Below are 15,000 nucleotides of genomic sequence, written 5' to 3'. Positions count from 1 at the left end.
CTTGTTCCATAAAGAAAAAAAAGAAAAAAATACTGAAATATTAGGATGCACCTTACAAAAATATAGTCTCATGAAGTCTTTAAATAAATACATAATACATGACCATGAATATTAATATTTCTATATAAAATTAACTTTCTCGACATTCTTTCCAAAACTGAAAAATAAGACTTATGGAGATTCAAAAAGGAAATCAACCAAAACCTTACTACAACATAAAGCTGAGCTACATATCACAATTTCTAGTACTGACTAGATGGAACCTCAAAGTATATTGAACTAGGAAGAATACACTGGTACAGATACCAAAGAGGGTAATACTTTCACAAAAAAAAAAAAAAAAAAAAAAATCAATATTTCACAAATGTAAGGAAAAAAACAAACTGTACTTCGACCAAGATAACATGAAAATAGCCTATTCAGTTAAAAAATAAATAATACAGTACAACCATCATAATTATATAAGGAGTTAAGACTGATTCAAGCTACACAAAAGAGTAACATTTAACCTGAGTTATATGCAAAGCAGATATATACATCTAGTGAAATTAAAGGATACTGTATTTTTTCAAGTTTATCTACGAACATGACTGTTATTCAGAACACAATGTTTGAACTGTGAACCAATACATACAGGTCACTATTTTTGGAAAATGAAGACAATATAAATTAATGTAATTTGTTTCTAGTTCAAAAAACATCTGCAGAGGAAAAATAAGATACGAGGACAGTGATAAAACAATACAAATAAAAAGATTCAAAGTCGATCTGTATTCCTGAGATCCTGCTTCCAAATCTAGAACTATTACGTGTAAAATCTAAAACCAACCGCATTTCTAGCGTGTGTTCGTCTTACTTCAAATTACAGCCACATTTTTTAGTGTATTTTCATCCTCCTTAAAGCTTAGTTCATAGTTTATTTCTTACTGGATACATTTTTCTGGCACCTAGAACAAGTCGGAAAGCTACCTCTGCAACGTGCCTTTTCCTCACTATGTATTAAAAAAATAATGAGAATAACAATCTGTTATATATCATTATCAATATCAATATAATCAATTATATAATAATAGCACTTACTGTACATTCTACATGAAATTAGTTGCCCTGTAATCCTTTACTCCTTAATCTAGTCTAGTGAATTGCTGCCTCATCCTGCCTTTGCAAAGCGCAAATACTAGCAAATGATTGTGCTAAGGGAATATCACCTGTCCTTCAATTGCCACCTTAATGTTAGCCCTTACAGCTATTAAATATATGTATATCAGTCATACGCTCTCATAGCACACGCAAAGGCAGCCTGAAGCTACCTCGTTAATTGTGATAGACGGCATCGGCGATCACGAGCTGTAGGACGTCATGGGCCAGGTGAGCAAACTGTGGCCCCAGCATCTCTTCTACCTGGTTGACGGATTCACCTACAACGCATCCCTCTCTTTCCTGGGCTGAGTCTAGGTGGTGGTACGCTGTTGGTAGGGTGAGACGAGTATAATTGATTTTGTAATCAAGCTCTGATTAAAAAATGAGCTTATGTACATCATTAAATGGACACCAAAAAAGAACCAGTTCATTAGAGAAAAACAGTCAAGGCTTTACATCAATCATCCACAACAATTTTCATTTATGCATCAAACCTTTCATGAAGAGTTCCATTCCTAGCAGGTCCTCCAATCTAGCTCGTTTCTCCTCAATCCATCCGTACACACCACCGCCACCGGAGACAACAGCACCATCAGAGTCTGCAAAAATTCAGGACTGAGTATCTATCTTCAGAAAGCAAGCTATAGAATTTTTTTTAATTTGGAAAAAGGTAAATAAGACATCAGGGAAAAAAAGGTAAACAAATATTTTGAATCAAGTTAACCGATTCAACTAACCGAGTATCAATATTGAATTCTTCTTATGTCAGGTATGTTTCATTTCCATTTAATTACCTACCCAAATGCCAAACTTCTGACTGAGCTACAGACGAAACAGTAAGCACATTTCCGAGCTCTTTACTCTCTTCTCCCGATGATAAGATGACCTCCATCGATTCTCGCAGGTTAGCCATATCCTCCATCTCTTCGTCTGACGTGCTGCACTCTAGAGCTTCCATATTCTGATGAGAGCACAGACTGGCTAATCTGCTCGCCTCGCTCTTGGCCTGTGAATCCTCCTCCCAACAATGACACTTGCAGACTTCCTTGGTCTTTCCCCTGGTACTTTTAAAGCCTGGTTTCCTCTCCTCCCGGATCTCTTTCGTAAAATTGAAGGACGAGAAGAGTGGGATGTCTGAGATGTCCGGGATGCTGCGGATGTTTGGCAGTGTAGACGGCCTTTTTCTAACGGGATGAATATATGGCTGCCTGTCTTCCTTGTCTGTGTTTTCATCATCTGGTACATCTTGTCCTTTTAGCTTTGGTGGTAAAACGTCCAGTATTGTCGACTCCACTTCTCGAATCATGGCCTGTGAGACAACGACATTCGTATCTTTGGCTGTCTGCTCTTTCTCTTCATGTCCTTTGATGGCTGCGTTATCTTGCACTGGCTCAGCCCCCTCTTCTTTGAACTCTTTCTCACTGGTGTTAATCTTGTGCTTTGGACTTTCTTTCATCAATATTTCCTGAACTTTACTTTTAATGGAGGCCATCATAGCATCCTCATCCTTGTCACTTACTGAATGAGATATAAGACTGCTTTCTCCTTCTGAATCTTTTATTTGGGAGAGCCTTTGCCTTGCAATTTCAATTATATCATTTACTAGAGAATGAGCTATGCACGCTGCACTTTGTTGAGATTCCTTGTGAGTTTCGTAAGTATCTGGTTTGTCGTTTTCATTGCTTCTTGTATCACTTTCTTTGTCAGTGTTCTCTTTAACCACTTCAATAGTCTTCTGTTCTTTCAATTCTTGATTATCAATGTCCTTTGAGATACTTAGCCTTTCTTTGGAAGTTTCTGAGAGGCCAGAGCAGTGACTTAATTCATAGGAATCTTGTAAGTTAAACGGACAAGAATCATTGCCAATATTATCAGTTGTCTGGCAAGTGAAGCTTGTTTTCTGTGTATCTACACCACTGTCAAAGGAAACATCACTGGGATTTGTAATAGGAAGAAAATCACTTGTACTCTCAAGAAGTTTCATCCCAGCCTTTGCTTCATCCTTTGCTTTTAAGGCAGTAAAACAAAGAGCTTCAACGTCCTCTGCTTCCTCATTCACAGCAGAATCATCCTTTATCTCCTTCAGACACAGAACCTGCATGTACTTGTTTTGTGTCCTTTCAGCCAAATCATGCCTTGGAGTGCTGAAGGTTTCCTTTTCTGGACTGTCAGCAAATGTGGTAAAAAAGCTCTCATCGCTATCAAGGGTTACGTTCTTGGGGGTTAACAACTGTTCTTCACTATCAGCATTTTCTTTGTTATCTTTGTCACTACCTTCATCAATCACCTGCTCTGCATTATCTGAAACTGCAGTTGCTTTTGAAAATTCTACTGTTTGTGTTTTATCTTTGCTCTGATTCACTGGAATCTCTGACTTATCTTCCTTCACTTCTTGCTGCTCTAAGACTTTCACTTCTGCTTTCTCATGTTTTGTGTTCATTACAACTGTACTTCCTAAGGCTGCTTTGCTTGGAGCTTTGAGGTCTTCGTGCTTGGAGGAAAGCCTTCGTAAGATTCCCACAATGCCAGTCTTCAGTTTCATAGTCTTACTGGGATTATCTTCTACAATGCCTTTAGTATTTGCATGTACTATTTTACCCTCTAGATCTCCTTGGCTGCTACTCTCTGAGATGTTTGAATCACTTGAGGTGGGAGTTGTAAGTCTCTTCCTTGGTTTGGGTGACATGTGAGAGCGTAGCATTCCTAAGAGTCCACCCCTCGTCTTCTTCCCAGTGCCTCCTCCTACTCCTCCTCCTTTTGACAGCAATAGAGAAGGTTTGACAGTTACATCTGTATCAACTGGCACTGTCACTTCATATTTTTCACTATTTGACTCAGGCAGAGATTTTAGCTCTTTCTCTATTTCGTATGTGCCATCTTTCTTCAACATTTCATCTCCAGGAGTTTGTTTGAGGTCTGAGTTCTTGCTAGCTTCATTAGGTAGATCTTCAACTGGTTTTGGAACAAGAGTACTTTCTAAAACATATGTACCACTCAAGTTCTCTTTGTCTATTTCAACAGTCTGTGGTGTCAAAGTATTGTTTCCTGAGAGTGTTGCATCCATATCATTTGTAACTTTTCTTTCAACCTTTTCTACTGTAAATGTGCTGTTTAGATGGTTATTCATACTTAATGGAATATCCTCTTTCACAAACTGTGGTATCTCATTCAAACCAGTCTCTGGTCTTTTCGGCACATCTCCAGCCTTACTGAGCGCAGCATCCAAACAAACGGTATATGTAGACCCCATTCCATTTGTCTTTTCTTCTAAACTATCTTTTGAACACTCATCAAAATTAATCTTTCCCTTGACATTAGTGTCTTCTTTTGTACTTGATGCCACTGCCACATTCTTCTTTACTTTCTGACAAGTGGGACTGTCAATGATCTGAGCTTCTGCGAGCACATTCACTATATCTTTGCAGCCCTTTTCCCACTGTTTACGCTCCGAGACCTTTGAAAACACCACAACCATGTCCTGTGAGGAGGTGCTTTCCATCTCTGAGCCTGTTGATTCCAAAGGAGAATTTTCAAGTCCTGCAGTCCTGATGCTCCCCCATCTTGCACGCCTGCTTGGGGTTCCGTTGCCAGACTTAGGCGATGCGAGAATGGTTTGTTGAGAATCAGGAACTTTTTCATGATCTGGCAGAGTGTTTTGGGTTTCAACTTCTTGTGTCAGATAGTTTGCATCTATAGTACTTTCTGTTTCTACTCCTGTTTTTGGCCGATTCTCAACTGTTTCCTCCTTAGTGGTAGCAGTAATGTTATCAGTCTTTTCATTCATGACAGTAACTTCAATGTCATCAAGAGAGATCTCCTTGTCTTCGTCACAGTGTGGTTCCGTTCTTCTTTTGACAACTGTGTTCATTAGTTCTTCTTTAGACTTCTCGTCTCGTGTATATGTTTCTAGTGCGTGTTTTTCTCGTACCTCTTCTTCCTTCTCTTCTTTGGGCTCCTTATCCAAATTCTTTTCATCCAACTGATTATTTTTACCTTTGCTAGGTTCCTCTTGAAAAGCTTTTAACTGTTCCTCCAAGTCAAAGTCACTTCCACTAGATGGTCTATAGCCATCGGCCGATGATGATAAGGCCTCATCTTCACTCTTTATAGACGATATTAATTTTTCTCTCTGGTACGCCCACTGGCGACGCTCTCGGATCATTTTATTCATCTTCTGTGTTCTTGCCTGCACTAATTTCTGCATTTTTTCCTGCACAAGACGTCTTACTTCTTCAGCTGGGACATCAAGAGAAAATTCTTCCTCGTCGTCATCACTGCCATTCTCACTCTGTTGCTTGAGGGTTTTATTAGTTAGTTCCTTCACCTCCTTCTGAGTTTTTTCTTGTTTCTCTTCACCTGCTTTTATGTATGTATCATTATCTTTACTGCCTCCCTCACTGGTCTGCTTGCTGTTGTCACTTTCAATGCCAAGCTTTTGCTTCACCTCCTTCTCTGTCAAGATTTTCCCTTGCTTAATTTTCTTTAGCACTTCATCAACATGACTAGCAGCTGCTCCTTCTGCGTTATCCGAGTCTGTATTATCACTCATCGGCACTACGTTAGATGCTCCAACATCCACCTTTCTATCTTCCATCTGTTTTTGTGGATGACCATCTCCACACATTTCAAAGGAATTCTGTAAATCTTGCTTTGAACTCTCATCAAGTTTGTCTCCTCCTGACTTTAGAGTACTCATCTTTTCTGCATTATTCTTGAATCCAGCACTGTTTAACATTAACTTTAGTTTTAAAGGTGAAGGTTGTTTCTTCTTTTTAGAACACTGTACACTTGGTTTCTGTATAGTTTGCTTGAAGACTCTGGGAACTGATTTGGATCTCTTCTGACCAGTTTTCTGCTCGGGAGATTGCTTGTTGTCTTCACTTGGGCATTTCATCCTATGGCCTCGCTTCAAGTTGTCTACTCTCACATTGGACGAGGCAGGATATTTTCTAACTGCTCCTGAGACTGCTGGGGATTTTCTTCCTCCTGTCTTTGAAGGCGAAACATTTGTAGCTTTCTTATTTACATGCAAACTACTCCCATACTTTGCTGATGGATCAGTTACATCCTTGGGGCGTTTGACAACTGGAACTCTGCGCACTGATGCTGGCAACGACATCTTCCGCTTCATAAGAGAAGCCATGAGATCCTCCTCTTCGCACCCTGAGATGAAGCGAGGCACTCTCTTGAGGATGAAGTGTTTGCGAAGAATTACCGAGATGGAGGGTCTGGCCTGTGGTTCTCTCTGGAAAATCTGTGTATGAAGCATGCGCAAATCACGGCTGTAACGAGGAGGAATTGGCTGATAGACACCCTTTATAATCTTAAGAATCAGTGCCTTCATGTTACTCGCTTCAAATGCGTGTTTCAAAGTTGTCATTTCATACAACACACATCCAAGAGCCCAGATATCACTTTTATTATTGTAAGGTTTATTTTCACACATTTCAGGTGAAAGGTAGTATGGAGTGCCAATGCATGTCCTTGCCAGATCTGACGTACTATTCATAACTTTCGCAATCCCAAAATCTCCAAGTCTAACTCTTCCTTCATCTGTCAAAAATATGTTCTGAGACTTAATATCACGGTGGAGTATTCTTCTGTCATGGATGTACTTGACAGCTAGGCAGAGTTGCACAAACCAGTCAAGTATTCTGTCCTCCGGGAAAAGGACCCCATTGCGCTTGGTGATCAGAGTGTGCAGGTCTCCGCCACCACAGTAGTCCATGGCTATATATAATTTCCCATTGGCTTCTGACGAGTACCTAAACTGGGTTATGTAAACATGGGATAGACTTGAGAGTACCTGAAATCAAGAGAGAAAAAGTGTTGTTTATCTGATATCCCAAGAATAATGTCTAATAGTGTTGATAGATCAAGATAGAGCTAAATCTGAGGCTGTGATAATTCATGAATTTGATGAATTCTTTGCAAAATATTAACATATATTAAGAAATTATTATTCTCTGAAAATAATTTTTAAGTTTAACTACAGTTCTTGCCATATATATAATACAACTTAAAAGTACTGCAAATCAATATATTGTCATTTTACTATTTCTTATTACAAGTTTATTTACAATAAAAAAACACCACTTAGTTTTCCATAAGAAAAATTAATAAAATTCATTCTCGTTCCAAATGAACAACTATCACTAGGTTCCTCATGGCAGATATCCCCACTATGCATGATCTCGAATGGAACTGTTGTGAAAGCTGATACATTAGCTTATCTTTGTATTAGGACTTTGATCTCAAGATATACGAGTTTGAAACTGTTCATTTCAAAGAAGTTTACAAACTGGAGAGTACAAAGAGCATAAACATTATTTGAGATTGAAGTTTACAATGCAAATAACAGATAAAAAGCCATACAATGTACCTCCACTTCACGCCTGGCTTCTTGGAGCTCTTTGGGGCTCATGTGAGATATCTTGATTTCCTTAACGACACACTTTGTCCCAGAAGGAACGTGCACTGCCAGATGAGCAGACCCGTAAGAGCCTGAACCCAGCTGCCGCAAGATCTTGTAGTCATCCATTTTTCCTTGCAGTTATGTGGTACTAGATACAAATACTCTTGACTGAGTGATGTTGAAGAAACCTAGTCATATTCCTGCCTAAGAGAAAGAACTCGTATTAATAACTGAGGTATAACATTCACGGTTATCAAAGCAGAACATTATGTAAGAACATAAATTATTTTGATACTATAACCTGGTTGAAAACTTTGTACTATATTCAGAATACATTAGGTGCACAATTGAAATGTCAGGTGCACAAATACCCTAAAATTAGGGGGGATATGAAAAAAAAAATGATTTAGCTTTATCCTAGCACCAGGGCTCACTTATTACTGAAGCAAAAGATGGTCAATACCTGTTTCCATTTTAAAGACAATTCACATTTACATAAGTCTTACAAAGATAATTATTGATATCTATCATTACCAAACATGAAATCATCAAGAGAATCATAATTGTGGATTTTGTTCTGAATGGGACTGAAATACATGGAAAAGTAAGGTAATGGGCATAATGAGGAAAAACAACAACACTATCAGGTATAAAATAAAATCTATAATAAAGAGAATAAAAACTCTACAAAGAAATGGTGCCGTCACAACCACTTATGAAACTCCATGAATTTATAGTTCTGCAGCTAAGTCCATCAATACCATGGCTTCTGCAATTTGCACTCCAGCAAAGGCAAACAAACTGCCACGATATACAATTTGTCAAAATAGAGTTTGTAGACTTCCTAGGTAATTCACTGTCAAACCAGGAACCAGATTTCAGTTTACCAAAACACCATAGAGGCAAAAGCAATACCTAGACACAATATACCTTAGATGTGAGTAAACAGTAAACAGAATCAACTGTGTAGAACATGATTTGTATCCCTCATCCATACTAAAAGAAAAAAAAAATACCATGAGTCACCCAAACCTATTGGATAGTGAAGTGGAGGAACTAATGAGTTGTCACCATAATGAACATCAGATTCGTCCTAATTACACCGAAATACGAGAGAAATTACGAACCTTGTCTCTGAAAGTCAAAACCGTCATACACCAAATAACAAATAATCCTCTCATCTAGCACAAAGCATCATTATCGACACACCTAGCATAAATACCCATCTTCCTATCATGTTTCAAAAAACATATCAAAGAGACATTCGAATAACGTAAACATCTAAATAAACCTCAATTCTGCCACAACGGTTATCTTTAAAAAAGGAAAAAATCTATCATCTCAGTCATAACACACTTACCATACCTCTCAGCTGAAGGCAAACCTATCGTCAAACCAATCTAAAGTTGGAGTCAAGGCTGACGATATTCATAACTTCCCAACTTGACAATTCTCAGATGTTGTTGTAAACACTAATGGTATTTCGCCTTCTTTGTCCGATTGTGTTGGCGTGACTTCGATGTCGTGTCTGAGTCCCTTTATTCTTATGATACTTGTTAAGGAACAGTTGATGTTTATTGTAGTGAGGTTGTGATTGTTTATCGTTGGGTATCGGTTAGTATGAAATGGGTGTTGGCTAAAATGATTTTGAGGTTGTTATCTTAAGTTTGAAAAGTATAGATCGAACAATCTATCCAAATATCTTATATCCGGGTTATAAAATTAATATACAATCTTATAATAATCAATTTAAAAAACAATAATCTAATTCAAATTAACATCTTTTACATTATTTAATATTTCTAAACTATTTAAATCTCAAAATATCAATATAATAGCATAAATACATATAAATATACCTTACACAACCCGTACGTAAAGCAAGCGACCGAAGTTGTAAACATTGGCCGGTAATGAATATTCTCTCGTGTTGATTCCCGTTTCAATCCTTTCAACCTTCATCAATGTAGATGTTCTTCGAGTTGATGGCCATACACACCTTGGGGGAAAACTCTAATTTGGTAGAGTTGATAATGAAGAACATTATGTTTTATACTTATTTTTATTTTTCGCATTATAGATTGCATTTCGTGTTATTGTTATTTGATATGATATATAGTGGTGGTTGCTGTTTAAATCATTAATGAATGTAAACCACTACAATAACATGTTATATGTATGTATGTGTGTGTGTGTGTGTGTGTGTGTGTGTGTGTTTGTGTTTGTGTTTGTGTTTGTGTTTGTGTTTGTGTGTTTGTGTGTTTGTGTGTTTGTGTGTTTGTGTGTGTGTGTGTGTGTGTGTGTGTGTGTGTGTGTGTTTGTTTGTGGGTGGTTGTATATGTGTGCTTTAATGTTGAGTCTTATTTTTCAACTGTGAATATTGTTCATTGCAAACATTCAGTAATTATGATATTCAGCTACCCGAGAAAGGAAATCTCTCCTGATATTGATAGTTTGTTATATGTCACTTTTGATGAAATTCTATTCACATCATATTGATTTGGTTGATTTTACACAAAAGCTGTATATCACTGTTACTTACAATATTTGCATTGGTGAATTGCTTTTGATGTCTATTGTGCAAAATTAGTCCAGAGAAACCATTTATAGTAATGCTAAGAATATTGCAGTGTAAACATTAAAAACACTCTTGTAAGTTACCATAATATCAGACAAATAAGAAGTACAACCCCTCTATACAGGGGATTATATCAAGGTTTCATGAGATCCAGGCAGAGTATCAAGGTTTCTGTCATGTCAGTGACATATCTTCAAACAATTATTCTAGCAAGCATGCAAGCAGACCCCTGACAGTTTTAATTTGGTGAAATAGAGCTTGGACTATATCCTTTTTTGACAGTATGATTATTGTTCAAAATAAGATTGCATGAAGTGACACTGGATCAACGTTTCTTTGTGCTCCATAAAAGACTGACAAACCTCCCCTCATATGTACATGGCAAGATAAATATCTGAAGCCAGTAGCCAATGTCTGCATGAAATATGCTATTTGAGTTATGGTTTTGTAATCAATGGATAAAGATATAAAGTGATATTCTTTTATTTTCCAGAAATGACTAGTGGACGAAATGTATATGACCCTAAAAAACAAATGAGCAGTGAGTTACAAGATCTGGAGGAAGCTCATAAACTTATAAGGCAATGGCAACCAGCGTCAGATGTGTAAGTATAAAGATACTGGAAGCAGGAGACTTGCTTGCATGACGAATATATCTTTGGCTAAAACCTACTATCTGTTTATCGTTACAGACTTTCTGTAGTTTTTGTAATTTGATAGAGAAGAAAATGTGAAATGTGAAATTACTTGACAATACCTATTCACATTAAAAGATTTTTGTTCTTGCTGCTATATACTTCTATGTATCTTCAAGGAAACCATGTATGTTTACTGAATATGTATACATGTAATGTCCAGTGTGATTTGATTTTATTGATTTGTTTTAAACATAGATGGCTTAGGGCTTAGTCACCAAGGGGTCAGTTAATATGCCTACTTCATCTTGCCTGTTTACAACAATCTTTGAATATTCACAAATAAATGTTCTTATTTTTACTACTGTTACTGTCATTATTACTGTTATAATACTACTTAAAATACAAACTACTAATTATGATACATACTTATTATTGTATATGATATAAACTTCTTTACTCAATTTTTAGGTAAACTCAATTTTCTGCTGAGAGTTAACCAACCAAGTTAAATTAAAAATTAAATCACCTCTTAACCATTTCACACAAGTTGTAAATCCAGTATTACTCATTTAGAGCCACTTGATGTGCAGACTACAGTGCTAATATATCTCAGCCCAAACAACTACATTTTTCTCAAACTACCTCATATTTTAAATGTGAATAGAAAAGTGTCACCATAAGTCAGTTATTACCTGACAGCCAGGTTACAGAGGTGGGTCCTAGGACCCATTATAACTGAAACTTATTTAATTCAGTCTGTATGAGAAGGTTGATATGACTGTTGAAAGAAATTGTGATTAAATATTTATTTGTTGATATATATATTTATATTCATTTATGTTTAATTACACATGTAAATGTGCATGTTTATATACCTACTCTGATCTTTTGCAGATTTGCACTGAAGAACTATCCATATGCCATCTCAGCACTGGGAAGTTGCACAGCTGCTTACATCAATGCACACTACAGAAAAGCTGTCAGACTGCGTCACAATGCCTTTGTTTCTAGTCTCATCCCAGTGGTAGTCCTGCCACCCTTGGTTGGCACACTATTGCACCATCACGTGAGCATTTCAGGCTGTTGTCTTTTAAACCATGAAATTAAGCCTTGGATTGAAAAGAATTTATCTAGGATGATCGTGAGTGTATTAGACTATTGTTAAGATAATCACATTGAAATTTATTGATCTCTTCTATGTGAAATCTGAAGCTCTGTTATTCACTGTTGTTTCAGTTTGTTCAACGTCCTTTGCTGCTGCAGAAGTTCCAATGCCCAGTCTGCATAGAGCTCAGAGCTGGGGGCATTCAGCTCTTTGCTGGCTTCATCTATCCTATGGTGCTAGCTCCTCTGGCTGCCTTTCAGGTTGGTTTCTGGTTTGATTAAAGAAAGAAAAAGAAGAAGAAGAAGGAAAAAAGAAATGTATATATGTATATATTGTTTTGTTAATGATAAAGTGTTTATGGTATATATTTATATCTTTGCCTGCCTCTCTTTCTGTTTCCTTGTTTTCCCTGTTCTCTGTCTTTTTCAATATGTTTATATTGACTGTCATTCCACTGTCTCTGTCTCTCTCTCTCTCTCTCTCTCTCTCTCTCTCTCTCTCTCTCTCTCTCTCTCTCTCTCTCTCTCTCTCTCTCTCTCTCTCTCTCTCTCTCTCTCTCCTCTCTCTCTCTCTCTCTCTCCTCTCTCTCTCTCTCTCTTCTCTCTCTCTCTCTCTCTCTCTCTCTCTCTCTCTCTCTCTCTCTCTCTCTCTCTCTCTCTCTCTCTCTCTCTCTCTCTCTCTCTCTCTCTCTCTCTCTCTCTCTCTCCCTCTTCCCTCCTTCCCCTCCCCTCCACCTCCCCTCCACCTCCCCTTCCCTCTCCCTCCCATCCCTCTCTCCCTCTCTCCCTCTACCTCCCTGTCCCTCTCTCCTCCCTCTCACTCTCACTCTCCTTCTTTCCTTCTCTCCCTCCCTCCCTCTCCCTTTCTCCCTATTTCCCTTTCCTCCCTGCATTCATCTCTCTCTCTTCTCCTCTCTCATTCTCCTCTCTTGCTTCGTACCTTTACTTACCACTATTTTGAAATTTAAAAATCTGTTTCAGTTTGCAGCAAGACTATACACTTATCCACTGCCAGAGGTATCACAGCCAAAAGCCTTGTTTAGAGAATTCATCAAAATGACAAGCCCAATAAAGTCGAAACTCTTTTTATTAGCCGGAATACAGGTGAGATATATCAAATGTCAGAGTATTTTTCAATTGTCCTTTTGACATCCTGCCAGACAACATCCATCATAGGTCATTACTTTATTTAGTGAGTGATATCAGTCTTTAAGAAGAAGATTGAAAAAAATGAATTATATCTATATTTGTGTTTTAATTAAAGGGTCTCTCATGAAAAAAAAAGAATTATATCTATATTTGTATTTCAATTAAAGGGTCTCTCATGAAAAAAAAAGAATTATATCTATATTTGTATTTAAATTAAAAGGCCTCTCATGAAAAAAAACGAATTATATCTATATTTGTAGTTCAATTAAAGGTTCTCTCATGAAAAAAAAATGAATTATATCTATATTTGTATTTTAATTAAAGGGTCTCTCATGAAAAAAAAAAAAATTATATCTATATTTGTAGTTCCAATTAAAGGGTCACTCATGAAAAAAAAAGTATTATATCTATATTTGTAGTTCAATTAAAGGGCCTCTCATTAATTGAGAAAACAGTAAGAGTAGGTTTGTATTTCCAGTTATTCCTTTTCTTATCGAGTTTCCTTCTCTCCCCTTCTTCATAGCTGGCTGCTGGGATGCTCTGGACCCACTGGGAAGCTCATAATCTTTTTACCGTCATTTCAAAACTTTCCCACATGGAGGAGGTAGTAAGGAAGCACCACGAGGAACAGAAAGAAAAGGAGGATTCTGTTTTCTGAATTTAAAGATATATGTATATAGAAAGATTCATGGAAAGTGCTTGTATGTTTTGACTTGCATATGAGTGGGATGTTTTTTTGTTTTTTTTCTTGTTCCTGGCGTGTACAGTTTCTATCTTCTATGATCTTTAAGGAAGACAATATTTGGGTGGGTATTACATTTTTTGATGTAAAGAAAAGAATGTTTAAAATTGCAAAGAGTGTTGTACATACTTAATTATTAAAGTGTGAAAAAGTGAAAAGAAAGACCCACCACACATTTTGTTACATATATATTTTTTGTAAATATAATGTATAACAAAGTACTCATAGCTTTATAGATTTTTCTTTTCCCCCAAAGTCTGTTGACAATCAAGCTTTGTGACTGCAACTACAGAATCTGAAAAAAACGAGAATTGTAAAGATTATAAAATAAAAAGAGAAATTAACCTTATAGTATATTCATAACCAGACTAACAGCTGAAATATGTATGTTTAAAATAGATTCTTCAGTTCAGTTCAGTTCAGACAGATTTGTGAAGACGTCACTTCGCCCGGGCTATATGTACAAGGTGGCCCGACCTCTGTCAGCTATGAGTGCTGACTCATCTCATCAAATCTTAATAGATTCTTGAAAACACTATGTATTCATGTATGTATGGTACAGCATTTTATGTCAGTTTTTTTTTTTACGTTACATGAGAAAGAATCTAGAATTTGTGATGGCAGTTTATATATTAATTAGGACCTACTTCAAAATACTTCCAAGCTTTGAAATATCAAATCAGTATAGTTTCAAAAGATCAAAGGCAAAGATTTATAGGTATAATTATCCCCAATACAGGCCTTGTTTGATAAAAAGGATAATTTGTCTACTTTTGCAACCTATGAGTATTTCTTTCAGTACATGTATCTCAAATGTAGAAAAGATGATAAGAGAAAAAGGCAGATGCATCACGAATTTCATAAGTTGGTAGAAGAGTAGCTAAACAGATTGACTGTCTTCTTGCTATAGAATCATTTTAAGAAATTTTACTTCAAACATGAATGTGGAGATACCTTCAAACATATTTATTTATCTATATATATCTTTACATATAATTATATCTTTATATATCTATATCAGTTTATAATTATATCTATGTGTAGCTCTCTCTCTCTCTCTCTCTTTCTCTCTCCCTTTCTCTCTCCCTCCCTCTCTCCCTATCTACCTCTCCTCCTCTATCTCTCTCTCCCTCTCTCCCTCCCTCCCATCCTCTCTCCCTCCTTCCCTCCCATCCTCTCTCCCTCCTTCCCCCCCTCCCTCTCACTGTCGCTCTCTATTTCCCTCTCATTTACC

General features: G+C 36.9%; 2 protein-coding genes across 4 annotated transcripts in view; one reads left to right on the top strand and one right to left on the bottom strand.

The window, feature by feature from the left end:
- Positions 1-9,053, bottom strand: part of LOC122244914 (uncharacterized) — a 10,598-nt gene extending 1,545 nt beyond the window's left edge. The window contains exons 1-5 of one of the 2 annotated variants that reach the window (XM_043002877.2): positions 8,921-9,053; positions 7,523-7,759; positions 1,939-6,946; positions 1,635-1,739; positions 1-1,466 (exon numbers count right to left, since the gene is read on the bottom strand). The exon at positions 1-1,466 is cut by the window's left edge and continues 1,545 nt beyond it. In XM_043002877.2, the coding sequence (XP_042858811.2) occupies positions 1,315-1,466; positions 1,635-1,739; positions 1,939-6,946; positions 7,523-7,681 (5,424 nt within the window). In that variant the 5' untranslated portion in view covers positions 7,682-7,759; positions 8,921-9,053 and the 3' untranslated portion in view covers positions 1-1,314. Of the gene's footprint in view, positions 1,467-1,634; positions 1,740-1,938; positions 6,947-7,522; positions 7,760-8,915 lie in introns of both variants that reach the window. The other variant, XM_043002878.2, reaches the window with a different exon arrangement.
- Positions 9,054-9,417: 364 nt separating this feature from the next.
- On the top strand, positions 9,418-14,110 carry LOC122244916 (transmembrane protein 126). 2 transcript variants are annotated; one of them, XM_043002879.2, is made up of 6 exons: positions 9,418-9,465; positions 10,627-10,738; positions 11,666-11,837; positions 12,008-12,136; positions 12,857-12,979; positions 13,548-14,110. In XM_043002879.2, exons 2-6 carry the CDS (start codon positions 10,629-10,631, stop codon positions 13,680-13,682), a joined length of 669 nt encoding a protein of 222 aa, XP_042858813.2. In that variant the 5' UTR covers positions 9,418-9,465; positions 10,627-10,628; the 3' UTR covers positions 13,683-14,110. The 2 variants fall into 2 exon arrangements, with proteins under 2 accessions (XP_042858813.2, XP_042858814.2); XM_043002880.2 differs by having other exon boundaries at positions 9,440-9,576.
- The last annotated feature ends 890 nt before the right edge of the window (positions 14,111-15,000 follow it).

The sequence above is a fragment of the Penaeus japonicus genome, unplaced genomic scaffold (genome assembly GCF_977035675.1).
Source record: "Penaeus japonicus unplaced genomic scaffold, GWHDUDI00000001_assembly GWHDUDI00000009, whole genome shotgun sequence".
NCBI lineage: Eukaryota > Metazoa > Arthropoda > Malacostraca > Decapoda > Penaeidae > Penaeus > Penaeus japonicus.
This window is presented reverse-complemented; position numbering and strand designations above follow the sequence as displayed.